Source organism: Molothrus aeneus, chromosome Z, assembly GCF_037042795.1.
Source record: "Molothrus aeneus isolate 106 chromosome Z, BPBGC_Maene_1.0, whole genome shotgun sequence".
NCBI classification, from domain to species: Eukaryota; Metazoa; Chordata; class Aves; order Passeriformes; family Icteridae; genus Molothrus; species Molothrus aeneus.
This window is the reverse complement of record NC_089680.1, coordinates 53,583,336-53,597,723: the sequence shown is the minus strand read 5'-3', so window position 1 is coordinate 53,597,723 and position 14,388 is coordinate 53,583,336. Positions and strand designations below refer to the sequence as shown.

The following is a 14,388-nucleotide window of genomic DNA, read 5'->3' as shown; positions in this document are numbered from 1 at the left end:
GGAGAAAATACTGTTACTGGAATAAAAATAACTATAGAAATAACAAAAAATACTGGTTTTTTAAGATGTATTGGAACCTTAGGAATTAACAAATGTATGTCTGGCACTAGTATAATTTCAGGTCTTTCTTCTGATTTCAGGTAGTAAGCTCAACAAATGGAGAGCTGAACACTGATGACCCAACTGCAGGCCGTTCAAATGCACCCATCACAGCTCCTGCAGAAGTAGAAGTAATGGATGAAACAAAGTATGTCCTTCTTTTTATCTTCTTTGCATCTTTTGTGCTCAGCTGCTTCAATATTTTTTTAATATAGTTTTTCAGAAAATGTTGTCTGAACTGAATAGTCATTGGTGAGGAGCAAAACTACAGTGCTATACTTAATTTTGTCTTTAAGTTTCTAATTAGTAGAGTTCCTGTAGCTTGTGATTTTTTAGCCTAAGCCTTGAATGAAATGTCTTGCTATGCTGGCTAGAGAAGTGCATGCATTTTTGATGTTTCAACTAATTTTGAAATATTTATTTTAAGATAGTGTTCTGACTACCAAAAGCCGTAGAACATGTAAAATTCTTCCTCTATATTGTATTCTGATTCTCTTTTTTCCTTTACTCTCTTTCTGTATAGCTGCCAGAAAGTGTTGAACATGTGGTGAGTTATACAGCACAGGCAGGCAGAAATAGCCCCAGGAGCTTTGTTCTTTTCATTTTGTTTAAAACTAACTTCAGAAAATTTAAAAATAAAATATCTATTTAGAAATGACAAAATAAATTTTAATTCTGTGAAACAATTAACTGTTTTTACAAAAAGCCACCTTCAGGAGCTGTTCTGCCTGCTTCAAAGCCTGTTCGCTTTTAAGTTGTGTAGTTTGTGATGTACTTTACATCAACCTTTTTAATGGGTGCTAGAATACTTTTTCTTATTTTCTATTCTGTTTGAAAGGGGAAAACATTCTTTTCAGATATTGTAGCATTCAGCTAGTGTATTAACATCTGGAAAATAATTCGCATGAATAAGTAATAATTGCTAGCAAATGTTTGAACTTTTCCAATTATCTCTGTAAACAAACTATTTACCAAAGTATTAGTCTGTGACAACTTTCTAACTAATCACTAAAACATAACTTCAGAGTTCCTTAATTCTTAATTATATCCAGTGCAATGGAAGGGAAAAATATTAAGATCTGTTACCATGGGATGGACAACTAATATTTATGTATTTGAGTAGTAAACTTGGACTTGAAAAATAGTACAGAACAATAATCTTGGTAGCTAAAGGTGATATGAATTCTAACATGTTTAATTTTATAATTGTGCTTGAAATAGGGTATGGATTTAGTTTATCATAAAATAAAGGGTATGGATTTAGTTTATCATAAAATAAAGGCACACAGGTATGAAGGATACATTAGTATCTGCATTATTGCTCTGCTACATTAGTAGCAGAGCAATTCACTAGCGGCAATTTTTCTAGGACCCATTTTCCTGACTTTAGATAAAAGGGAAATTTCTCAGAGTGAAATTTTTTGCTTTTACATTTGAAGCAATTGTTCCACAAATTCTGATTCTGGTAGGTAAGCTTTATTTGCATGTGTAATTAATAATTTTGAATGGCAGTGTCTGTAGGGCCACATTTTTACACTGGCTTTCTGTGAACACTGAGGAGAACTACATTCTTTGCTGCCATCTTTGTGGAGTATGGTATTATTTTATTGTCAAAAATATATCAGTTCTCTGATTTTTATGTATATATATATATATATATATATTTATATATATTTGAAACAAAAAAAATCCTGAGGGGCAGGGATATTGATAGGCTGCCCATAGCTAAATTCCCTATCCCCTCTCTTCAAATAAGCACAGTGATAATCTTCCTTATGCTCAGCTCATGTGCACACAGAAAAAGATTAAATTTCTTGTACTTTGAGTAGTGATTAGCACAATTAAATCCATTTCTAGTTCTCTATTTTAATTAGTTATCTGCAGAAATTTAAGAGAATTCTCAGGAGCCAAGATGCTCAGCTGCTTGAGAAGTGTAGGAGTTCACTTTTTCTGATATGAATATATAATGGACAAATATGCTGTCCCTGACCTTTTTGGCCTACTCTTAATTAGTTTGGTTGCAGACAAAATGACTAGTCTCAGTGTCCTGGTCTTTAGATTGATTTTCTTGTCTTTGAGTATGTAACACTCAAATTAGTGTTTCAGCACTGTGTTTAAACTCAAGTTTTCTGAGTGACTAGAGGTTTTACTGGGGGTAGTTTTCTATATTTTGAAGTTCTTTTATATTTTAGCAGTTAATTAGCATACATGCACGCCCACTTACCCTTGCCCCTTCTCCAGCTTTAGTATCAAACATCAATGCATAGGTACACATATTTTTTCAGAAAGAGCACTTAGAAGATTTTAATTTTACATTTTAACATCATAATTACAAGCCTAATATCAAAAGGGGTTGTGACACGTTCAAACATTTGTTTATAGATTTTACACTGTGGAACAGGTTAAGGGAATGGGATTACTAGTATCCTTCATGTCTGTGACATGGATATTTTCTGTTCTAAGGAGACATTGGATGGCAAGTGTATGTCTAACTTCGTGCCTCTTTCATAATCTTTTTTTCTGCCTGAAAGTATGAACAAAGCTAACCTCTCTTGCTCATATCTTCTGTTTGTAATGTTTCCTTATGCTCTGAAAAGACAACCTTGAATCTTATTTAGAAATGCTTCATTCTTTGTTTTAGATGTTTCCTTAGTTTTAGAAACTTAGCATGACTATATCTTCATTTAAAAGATTTTAAAAGGGGTGTCCCTCATGTGGGATTGTCCCCATTATGTAGGATTTTAACTGTGAACATAAGTGTAATTTAGGTGAATATTTGAGCTTCTGCTACCATTTTGGTGAAATCCTGTGAATCAGAAAGGATAAGTTTGGGGTTTTCTAATTCTGTAAGGATTTTATTGTTTTGGGACATTTAACCAACGTTTAACCAAACATTTCATTGCTCAGTAATTATTTACCTACTCACATGCAGTATATATTCTAAATCTTATGCCATGTCATTTTCATGGTGGGTGTGCAGCTAGCATGACTTAGCAGTGGGTGTTGTGTTTTGGGAATTTTGGTGGGTTTGGTTTTTTTGTTTGTGAGTGCTGTGGGTGGAGGGGGTTGTTGGTTATTTTTGTTGGTTTGGGTTTTTAGAAAAGTTGCTTTCTGCCCTATTTCAGTTGTTACTTAATGAAGTTGTAAAGCAAGGAGAAAACTAACCTGATCACTCTGCTGCCCTGACACTTGGGGATCTGCAGATCTATCTATAGTCTTCTACAGATGCTCTTTCATTTATCACTGAGTAATTAACCTGTCTTTCCTCTTTGCTAGCCACAGAACAGTTGCTTCTATGAAACATGTGTGATTTGGATAACCAAAAGGCTCTTCTGTGGAAAGGCAGAGAAGGGCAAAAAGGAAATAATTGTATGATCTGTCCTTTTTGCACCTTGCATCTTTTTTGCCACTTTAAACACTTGCTACTAATGCTGCAGTCAAGTGCCTGCCACGTGCTTGATGACAAATATAAAAACATAGCTGTCTAAACACAAATGACAAATTAAGTTGCTTTAGAATTTTGGCCTAAGGCAGTGTTCAACTGGAAGGAAGGGTATTTGACAGGAAAAAAGATATGGTAATGACCTAGGAAGAACAAAAACTGTTCAAAACTATAGTGCTGAAATTGCTACCTCAGATAATACCTCAAAAGACACTTTAGATTGTACAGGAAAAGTTCAGTATTCTTTGCACTTTATAGATTGTTGTTATACTGCTGACTCTAGAAATGTTAAATAAACTCCAGATGAAGATTAGCAGTCATTAAGTACTTTATTTAAAAAAATCCTTTCCTAGAAGTAGAAATTTTTAAAACGTACTTCTTCTGTATTTTGCATGCATATTGAATAGTATAATAAATTTATGGTTTAATAGTCCTTAATAAAGCACCTATCTGTAGCTTTAAATATAGCTCTAAGCAATGTAATATCTGTAATATGTAAAAGTGACAATAACACCCTCTAGCGACAGTATGCTGAAGAACAAGTCTGCATTTCTGTTACGAATTATACTCATTGAGACATGATGCACTATGAATCTCTGACTCAGGGTTCTGTTTCTTTCAGAAATTTTATTGTCAGGCAATAGAGTCTGTTCTACCATAATCCCATTTAAAGGTGCATATACTTTAAAATTGCATTTATTTGGCTTTGGAAGCCAATTTGAAGTCTAGCACTTCTAGATTTAAAAATCACAGTGTTAAGTGTACTTCAGTTTCTATTTCCAAAACAGTCCTCTGGTTTACAATTCATCATGGAATTTGCATTCCTTTAGTCCTTTTTAGATATGTTATATATTATTAAGATATTTATTTTTCTACACCAAATAAAAGTTTTCAGCATTTAATGATTTCTCCTTGAATTGAAATTTAGTTGAATAGTTTTTATAGTTAAAAAAAAACAAACAAAAGAACTGTTAATAGAAATTACACTCATTATAGTAGTATTATGCAAACTCAGAAGACCAGAGGACTAAAAAAGCTGTGCTTTATGTTGCTTAAAAATAGAACTTTTGATTTTACCATTGCATGGTGCCCTTTTTCTCTGGTTGACAGAGAAGTAGGAGAAGGAATAAAAAACAGTATGAGATTTGCAGCAAAGATGAGTTAAAATTTTCTAATAAGAAAAGCAAAAAGTCCTAAAGTGTCCTTGAATTGCAGAGAGCATCCAAGTAGTCCTAAATGTTTAAGAAGTATGATCTACTTGGATTGTGATCCATATAAATAAAGTTTATTTAAAGAGTGAAGAGTTAACATTCTAGATAGCTGTTCTAGAATATAAATTGTCTGCTGTACTTCCATCTTCCTACAGTTACTTATGTAACCTGTATATTCTAATGTTATAAATCAAGACAGAATTTTTCTGTTGGCTTTCCCTAAGGCATGCTAATCTTGAGCAAGTATAAAAGTGATTTACCATCACAGATGAGAGTAGGATTTCCTCATCTACAGGATCATAGGATCACTCATATTGAAAAGGAGGAGAACTGCTTTGCTTTGAAACATGGCATATATAAAATACTTGGGGTGAAAAAGAAATTAAACTAAATTGGGGTTCATAGATCTACAAGTAGATTCAAAACTTAAGTGATAATGAATGTTAGTGGTTACAGGCAGATGCTAAACAAAGGGTTAGTAGTTATGGGGGAATTTCAGTTACAGTCAGTGGCTCCTACCATTCAAAACCAATTATATTTCTTCTTTAAGAAGTACTTCAAATTTAGTAAATACAGTATGATACTTCTGCTAGCTGTAAAAGTACTTACCTGTGTAGTTTCCCCTGCTGAATTTTAGTTTTGGGCTTCCTCTTCATCAATAACGAATGTTTTTTTCTACTGAAAGTTATGTAACTCTCAGAGCAGTTCTGGTCTGCCTCTGCCCACTGCTACTTTTTCAGTGACTGAGCAACAGGGTGCCTTGGATATTTTGAGAAGGTAACTTCTGTCTCCCCTTACTTTGGATGTTGTTCTCACCCCCTGTAGAACCTTATTTTTAGACCCTTAGTCTCCCTGATTTTTAAATGCTTTCCCCATTTCCCATATTCCAAACTAAATAATCTGGATTCCTTTTGAATTTTCGTGACATAAATGCTTGGTGGACTTAAGGATTTACCGATCAAGGCTATTCATGCAGTACATTTGTATTTTCACTACTGCTGTACTTCATAGTTTAAGACTCATCAGTGTATAGCGCTGCAAGTGAGAATTCAATAACCAAACCACAGAACTCCATGGGACAAGCTCTGTTAGAGTAGACAACTTGCATGTTCAGTTTTGGTCACACACATTGTGAACACTTCAGTGTGAAGCTTTATTTTTAAAGGTGGTGTTCAGGACCTGAGAGTTGCTTAAAATAAGCCGAGCAGTATAACTTAAAGGAATTTTTTGTGTGTGCGTGTGTTATTTGTTGTTTTCCTCTTTATTTTCAAAAGTACTTTCTGGACTTTTCTGCAGTCCTTCTGTATATTATCTATATCTAACTTCCTCCAACTCTTTTTCATTTTGTAGTGTTCTTTCAGGTACTTTTCAGATTGTCTCTGTTTGCGAAGTGAAATTCACAGTGTTTGTCAGTTTCTTTCATTCATGTAGTATTCAATAAAGCAGAAGAGGGATTATCAGTGTTCTTTATTTTTAAGCTGTAGTTTTTCACTGTAATATTTATTTTCACAGCACTGAGTCAGAGCATTAATTATGTTGTTCATTAGAATTTTCTCTAAAATGTCTTGTGGAATAGCCTCGGAGAAAGTTTTTCTAAGTTCTGGTTGACAAAGGAAGCTCAAATTGTTTTCTTATTTTAGCAACAGTAGTGTCTTAAGTGCACAGTTTAGGTGACACAGTTATAAGCACAAGCTTCCATTTGGCATATTGCCAATTAATATGAAAGAGTACTCAGGTAATGGAATATTCTTTATTACAAATGAATTTTAAGTCAGCCTATAATACCTGTGCTTTTGATACTCTCATGAATACTCCAAGCTTAATAGCTACTTGCATTTTAGCTTTAGTTTGATACTTTTTACGAAAAAAGGTGAAATGTGTCAAAAATACTTCAGTTTCTTTTTCTTATAAATCAATTGCCTGCAATAGAGCTTAATGAGTTCCTTGTGGTGCTGGCTATACCTGAGCTATGTACTTCAAATGAGACATAGAGTAAATAGTTTAGTTTTGTGGTTTCTTTTATATCATATGTAATTCATGTCACACTTGCAGGTGCTGCTGCTTATTCAAGCGGAGGAAAAGGAAAACCATCCAGCGCAACAAATGACTAGAACCAAACAGAACATGGGAAAATGCTTATTTGTTCAACTGTTGTCTTGTGATCTTAAAAAAACAACAACAAAACCCAAAGCAAAAACCTCCATAATAAACACATTTTCCGAGGACTCTCTGAGAAACAATATCATGCCTCTGTGCTTTGATTTGGTTCTTCTGCGTCCATCTTCTGTTTCTTTAATTCATCTTTTCTGAAAGCTTTAAGATATTGTCAAATAGGAGTGGTTCTTTGACCATCAACATACGGACCAATGAAGTGATAGAAAATGAACAGTATCTTGAGCAAAACTGAACTTGAGAAGTATTTCTTCTTTCCTAGGAAGTAGTAGCAGTGTCTTAGATGAAGACGGATGTCATAAATCAGTTATTTGAGTTTGTAGCAGTGTATCTAAAGCGGTTTTCTTCAAAAATGAAGAAGAAAAATACAGATACACAACAATAATGCAAAATAATAAAATCTTAAGATTTATTTTATGACATTTGCATTGTTTTTCTTCTTTTGCCTCAGTATTACTGGTTAGTCAAATTGTTACTCCAGTCAAATTGCCACTGTCTAGAGATACTGGGGATGCTGGTTGACAGTTGTCAAAATGCTGGTGCTACTAACAGAAAGTATTTCCAATACCCTTTTGGTTTGAAAACCTGCTTTTCTTTTGCCAACAATGAATATTGCAGTACAGTAGAAATTATAAGGCTATTTGTGCAAGAGTACAAATGTTTGTATAATTTAAGTTGTACATCTGGTAATGTTAACAAGATCAAATTACCTTCAAAAGAGCTCTACAGAGCAAATACTGAATCTGGTTAAAGCAGAATAAGTATGAAAACCTGTATGTAAGATAGTTGATGATTGACAGCATCTTTAACTTGAAAATATGGACATGCCATGTAAAGTTAGAGGCGTACTATTTGTTCTTTAATTTGGAAAATAAATGCGATAGAAGTGAGTTAGACTTCTGCCTTCACTGCATACTAACCCAGAGCATCCCAAATCTCCTGCTTTTTGTTTCCTGGAATTTTCTTGGCTTGCAGTGTAAGGTCACTAGTATCATAGAATGGCAAGGATGTGTCAGATGCTTCTCTACAGTTGGATGAAGTGCTTGCAGTATGAACAAACCAACAGTTCTGTAGGCAAGACAGCCCATTTTGTATTTTCTTCTTCAGAAAATACATGCTTCTTTTAAAGTCATAGTGACAGAGTTCTGGTTTTTGTCATGTTTAACTGCCAGTTTTGAAGAAGAGCTGTGGAAAATGGAAGTGACTAGATAGATTTATTGACCAAACACAGATTATCTCTGTTTCTTTAGAATTCTTCTAGAGCTAAGTAGCGTCTTTTTTTCTTTTTTCATGTGTCCACAAATGTCTTTTGACATACTTATTTATTTTTCTTCTGTTTTGTGGTAGCATTTAAAATGTATATAAAAGCAAAGGTACACCTTTGAATTAATCATTGCATTTACAAGGATTTTAATTTTATTTTGTAATTTATTTTTCATTAAGAGCCAAAATTGTATTTTATTGTTTGGATTGTGTGCTCATATGTATGCTTCAATCTTTGTCACTATTACTGTTCATGCAGTTAAGTTTTGTTTTAGAAAACCTGAACTTGGCCTACAAATACACACTGCGTAACAGGTCATAAGTTTCCACTCCACCAGGGTGTGTTACTGATTATTTCAGACTCATTAAGTTTTTTCTTTGTTTTTGTTTGAGCTGAGAAGTATGTCACTTGACCATTCTCTTATGAAAACACATCCTCCTTTGTAGTACTTGACCAAATCTGTTGCTTGTACATGTGGTATGGGTATGTCTCGCACACCTGGTGAGTTTTATTCTTGGAGGTTTTTCATCTCTACGGTGTTTGTATGATCTGAACTCCATAACAAGAAAGTGTGAATATTATGGACTTACAATGGTTGAATATATAAAAGCTGTTTATTTGCTGAAATGATTAGCAAGACACTAGCTTTTCAGCAATTTAAGTGCTTGATTTTAATGCGGAAGAAGGTTTTCTTCTAGTAAAGCAGTTGGCACTAATGTAGGTATGCCAATATGATTTGCATTTATATAATTTTTCTTCCTGTCTACAGTAATGAAGTAAACAATGGCTGGATGTCTAAAACTGAAATACATCCCTGTTTAAATGTAAGAAAAAATAAAGATAGTTTTTTAAAATTTGCCTTTTTCCCCCTTTTCTACAGTCTTAGATGAACTAATGTTTTAGGATATGCTGAACAAATCTAATCTCTTTCAATGGGAATGAATTTGAAAGCATGATTCTCATAATGCTTGACTTAGAGTTGTGTTTGCTTACTTAACAGATGTTACTGGTATGTGCTTTAATAGACCTGATAACAGCAATGGAATTAGGAGACCTCAATGCACACATTTGAAATCTACTCATGGATTAAAGTTTATGCTGTCTGTGCCACCTTAAAAAAGACCTGAAGAGGTCTAGGAAATGTATGAAAAGGACATGTTTTGGGTTAGAAGAGGCCCTTAAATAACATCTAGTCCAAGCACAAAACTCTACTACCCCCTCCTAATGTAAGTGTGGAAATGTTTCACTGGATCAGGTTGCTCAGAGGCCCATCCAGTCTGACTTTGAGTGTTCCTAAGGATTGAGTACCCACAACTTTTTCAGGCAACTTACTACAGTTGCTTGTCTGACCACCTCCATGGAAAAAAAGGTCTTCCTTACATCCAGTCTAAATCTACCTTCTTTCAGTTTAATCTGTAATTTCTTGTTCTGTCACAGGCCTTGGTAAATGTCTCCATATTTTATGTTACAAGTTTTGAAAGCCCACAATTAGGTGTTTCTAGAGTTGTCTTTTCTCCCAGCTGAAAAAACCCAATACTCAACCTTTCCTTATAGGAGGAGTATTCTCATCCTCTGTTGATTTTTGTTGCCTTCTCTGGACCTTCTCTAACAGGTTGCAAGTGTTTCTCTTGCTGGGGACCCCAGAGCTGACATAGCACTGCAGTGGGATCTCGCCAGAGCAAAGCAGAGGTGCAGAATCCCCTCCCTCACCCTGCTGCCCACGCTGCTTTGAATGCAGCCCAGGACATGGTTGGCTTTCTGGCTGAGTGCACATTGCTATGTCATGTCTAATTTTTCATTCATCAGTATCCCCAAGTCCTTTTCTGGTCTCAAACCCTTCATCCACCAGTCTCTACTTAGAGTCGTGGTTGCCCTGGGCCAATTGCAGGATGCTGAACTTGTCCTTGCTGTCCTTCAGAAAGTTTGCATGTGTGCACTCCAAAAGCTTGTCAAGGTCCTAAAGTACATAGAAGGTTGCTTTTGATAAAGGTCCATTCCTAGGTCTGTTGTTGCGACTAAAGATAGTCTGATGGGTGAAGATTAGTGGCTGTCTTGGTTGCAGCTAGTTATGAATATGTTAAGTTTAAGATACTTGGCACCATGAAAAAAAAATATCAGCAGAGCTACTACCCAGGAAAGACCAGGCTTTTGGCTTTCAAGGGTGTTTGGGTCCCCAGTGGACTTGTGTACAAAGAAAGGCTGCTGAGTGATGTGATGGTTGGAGGCTGTCTTGGGCACAGAGATCAAAAAATTACTGAGCTTTTGGTTCTCAGAGAAGCGAGGAGGCAGATCAGCAGAACTGCCATCTTGAATTTCTGGAAGATAGACTCTGGCCTTTCAGCTTTATATCGGAGCAGACTTTGTATAGTATGAAATATTCCTTTGGTCAGTTTGGGTCAGTTGTCTTTTTCATGTCTCCTTCCTGGGTTTGCCCAGCCCCAGCCTGCTGGTGGTGGGGGTGCAGAATCTTGGGGAGACAGTGCTGATGCTGGGCCAGGGCTGCTCAGAGGTAGCCAAAGCACCACTCTGTTACCAGCACCTCACCAGTCACTAACAGCACGAAGTGCTAGCATTGACTGTCCATTGCTTGGACATGAAGAGCCATAGATGACCAGTTGCCTTTCTGTGGTTCAGTTTGAGACAGCATAGCTGCAAATATTTATCTGGTTTTTGAGGCAGTTGTCTGTGGGTGACTATGTAAACCTGCACTTGGTTTGACCTGCTGACAGTTGGGGCATGGGTCTTAAATGAGTCTTAAATTCATCACACATTAATTTAGTATTTTTTATATTGTTCCTTTCTTGCATTGGCTAGTGAGTTTGTTGTGATGCACCTAAACAAAATAGCAAGAGTTCTTCACTGCTTCAGAGATATAAATCTTGAGACTTCAATAGTAGTCCTTTTTTGCTTTTGTGAATACATAGGTTCTGAGCTTGGGTATCCACTTCAATTTGAATTAATTTTTGAGGGGTAGATCCGCTTGTTTCATCAGCTGAGAATGTATGCTGTCTGCATTCTGCCATATAGGGTTGTCCTGAGGATCCCTGCTAGGAGTTTGTTTTCCATATTAATGCCCTCTTTCTATGAACAAGAGGGACTGAAGATAAAGTTCTTTAGAGCTCCCAGAAATTAGGTAGGTAGTAGGTATACATAAATTATGCCAATTTGATTGATAAACCTCCCCGCATGGACTAAAATCACAGCTGGATATAGCAATCTAAATTTGCTGAGGTAAATTGAACAGTTTCTTACATGGAGGACAAATGAATATATTTCTTTATTTATTTTCTTAAATGAAGAAATTGAATTCTATAATCTGGTTGTGCTGTGCCATTTTATTAAATAGTTACAGAAAACTACCTTTTCTGGAAAAGACAAGGTAAACTTTAGTAGTCTTAGGAATACTCACATGTTGCAGGTGAAATGAGCCCTCTGTATCAATGACCAGTGCAGAGAATTTCAGTATCTTTTAATTCTGCCCCCCAGTTAAGCATCAGTTTTGTGTAGTGCATTATTAAAAAGGTTCCTGCTATGATGAACAGAAAACTTGTCAGCTCTGCCATGTTCTTGATTGCTTGGAGCATCAGGTTTGTCTTCCACCTGCAGTTTCTTTGCAGGAAGCTCCATGTCCATTTTGGAAGGGTGGTTTACTTCAGAAGCAAGGAGAGGTGCTGTAAATGCACTTGGTCCATATGAACTGCACTATGTGGCAAAACACTGAAAGTGAGCAAATGAGGGAGGGCACTCTTTGAAGCTCTCTGTGCTGTTGATACCTTCTCTTCGCTGAGGAGACCTTGGCACTGTGGATGGCCTGGCATGCTCTGATACATGAGGTGAGTGGAAACACTGGTGTCAATTTGTGCATTAAATGTTAGTAAAGCTTAATTTGTTTCTTAAGTGGTTTTGTTGTTGGGATTTTTGTTTGCTTGTATATTTGTTTTTGCTATAAAATAAATATAAATGAAAGGTTCGCTGGTTGCTCCTCTCACCGCAGTGGATATTCTTGCTCACTCCTGGGGTTTGTGCACCCCATGTTGGAGCCCAGGGCTGAGAAAACTGTAGGATGGTATAATTGGCTTGTCCTCTGCAGAGAACCACATTTACAAGGCTAGTTTTCCACACCTGGCTCAGTACAAATGGTGTCCACAGCTCTTAGTCAAGTTTCTAACAGTAATGGGTTTTTTTGCTAGGTTTTGGTAGGAAGTGTTTTTTCACCTTTCAGCCATAGTTGAACTCATGCCCCGACTTTGGTTTGATTCAATACAACTTAACACAAACTTGGAAAGCTCTCAGATCCAAGGTCTGTGATTCAGCCATGACAAGACAACTGGAAAGAGTTTGTTATTCGTGGTTTATTTCCAGATGTCTGGCACCCCAGGGTGCCTTCTGGGGCTCAGTCCAGTCTAATGTGTGCTGGAGTCCCGGCCTTTTGCCTGCACTGTCAGGGAGGGACATCTGGGAGTTGTGGCCTGAGCATAGCCAGAGCAGGCAGTTTCACCAGAGTGGACAACCATGTAAAACTGTGGGTGCCCAAAGGAATGCAGGGCAGCCCCAGGGGCCTGCACAGCTGCTGTGTGTGACTTCATCGGGGTGTGAGGACATAGAGGCCACACTTGCCCATCTGAAAACAGTCAAGGCCACAGAAGGAACTTGCTGTAAGATGGATTAACCCAAGCAGGAACTTGAGATAAGTACAGACAAGAGAAATTTACAACAGGAAGATGCTAATTCCTAGCCTGATGGAGGTGAGATTTGGTTAACTCAACCTAGTGAACACATCCAGACAAATCCCACTCTGGCAAACTGTGGAAAAGGAAGCAACTGATCATACACGTGCCACCCCAAAGTATAGGAACACCAGCAACCAACCTGAGGATACCTGGAGCTTGGACTGTGTAAAGGTGGTTCCCCCAGAAGAAGGACTCCAGGATGCCCCCCACAGAGGAGGCCCAGTGGGACACTGCTGGAAACGTGGGTGGTGACTATTTTCTGCTTGATATCTGTTAAAAATTTACAATCAAAAAAACCTTATTACTGACTTTGGCATATGGTCTCATTAGCACCTTAATTAGGAGAGAAGCATCTCTCACTATTTGGATCATAACGGCATGAAGCTATTGTGTGCCAGGTGTCCTGCTGTTTTTGGGAAGGTGTGCTATGGCTTGGTGAAGGAGCAGAGGCAGCAGAAGCAGCCTGCCAGGGGTCAGGTTGGGCCTGGCTGCACTGTGGGGGTAAAAGGGAGGGGGCATGAGGCTTTTTGGCAGCAGCTGCCCCTCCCAGCTCATCTGGGCTTCTCTGGGGGCAGTTTTCCTTCAAAGCCAAGCCCGCAAAAATGCAGCTGTTGGTCTCCTCTGGCAGATGACTATTTTTTTGCACCTCCTGAGCAGGTGGGGATCATCTCTCCTGAAACGGGTTGTGGGAGAAGAGTAACATCTGCAAAAGCAGTACAAGCTAGTTGCCAGCCTTTGGAGACACCAGGATAGGAGAACTGAAACTTATGCTGGTGAAAGACCAATGTGTATCTTGAAGAGGCTTAATGAGCATTTGAAACCTAAAGCTTAGGCTGACCAAAAGGTTGTGCTGGGTTTCTGTTAAGTAGTAACACCCTTAAGAAGAAAGGGAAAAGAGGAAGAACTAAGTCTCTGAACATTTCCTGCCCTCCTCCTCCTCTCCTTCAATGCCAAGGCTTACCTTACTGTAAGGTGAATTTCTTGTGCCAGAATCATTCTGAGTTAGTTTGTGTGCAGGGGAAGTGAGGAGGATTGCCAGTTAGCTGGGCTTTGCTGATACCCTGCAGTACTGTTCAGCTCAATATCTTGGGAAGGAAGGGCAATGTCTGTCTGCTGAGAAAGTGTGGGTGGCCAAGCCAACAGGAGACAGCTGGTACAGGTTTGTACCTGTATTTGTACTGAAACAGGAGGTAGTACAAGAACTGTACAAAAATGATGGTTACCACTGAGAACTACTGCAGAAGATTGCTTGATGTAATTGCTTTAATAAGGTTTTTTTGGCAACCATTACTTGCTATAGGAGATACTGAGGAAGAAGGTTTTGGGAAAATATTTCTGCTCTGGTCTGTCTTTCATGCCTGCTTGGAAATTATCTTAATCCTTTGTAGATGCTAAACATCTAAAGGTGTTCTGTTTGCTCTGTTTTCTCATCCTTAAGCACAGGAAAAGTTGAATCTGCTCTGGCATCTG

The 14,388-nt window shown here is 37.5% G+C and overlaps 1 protein-coding gene across 4 annotated transcripts in view; it reads left to right on the top strand.

The window, feature by feature from the left end:
- The window catches only part of CSNK1G3 (casein kinase 1 gamma 3), a 69,713-nt gene extending 60,671 nt beyond the window's left edge, over positions 1 to 9,042 (top strand). For 2 of the 4 annotated variants that reach the window (XM_066569045.1, XM_066569046.1), the window contains exons 13-16: positions 141 to 247; positions 623 to 646; positions 5,438 to 5,529; positions 6,805 to 9,042. In XM_066569045.1, coding sequence (XP_066425142.1) covers positions 141 to 247; positions 623 to 646; positions 5,438 to 5,495 — 189 coding nt within the window. In that variant the 3' untranslated portion in view covers positions 5,496 to 5,529; positions 6,805 to 9,042. Of the gene's footprint in view, positions 1 to 140; positions 248 to 622; positions 647 to 5,437; positions 5,530 to 6,804 lie in introns of those variants that run through there. The other 2 variants (XM_066569048.1, XM_066569049.1) reach the window with 2 other exon arrangements.
- Positions 9,043 to 14,388: the final 5,346 nt, after the last annotated feature.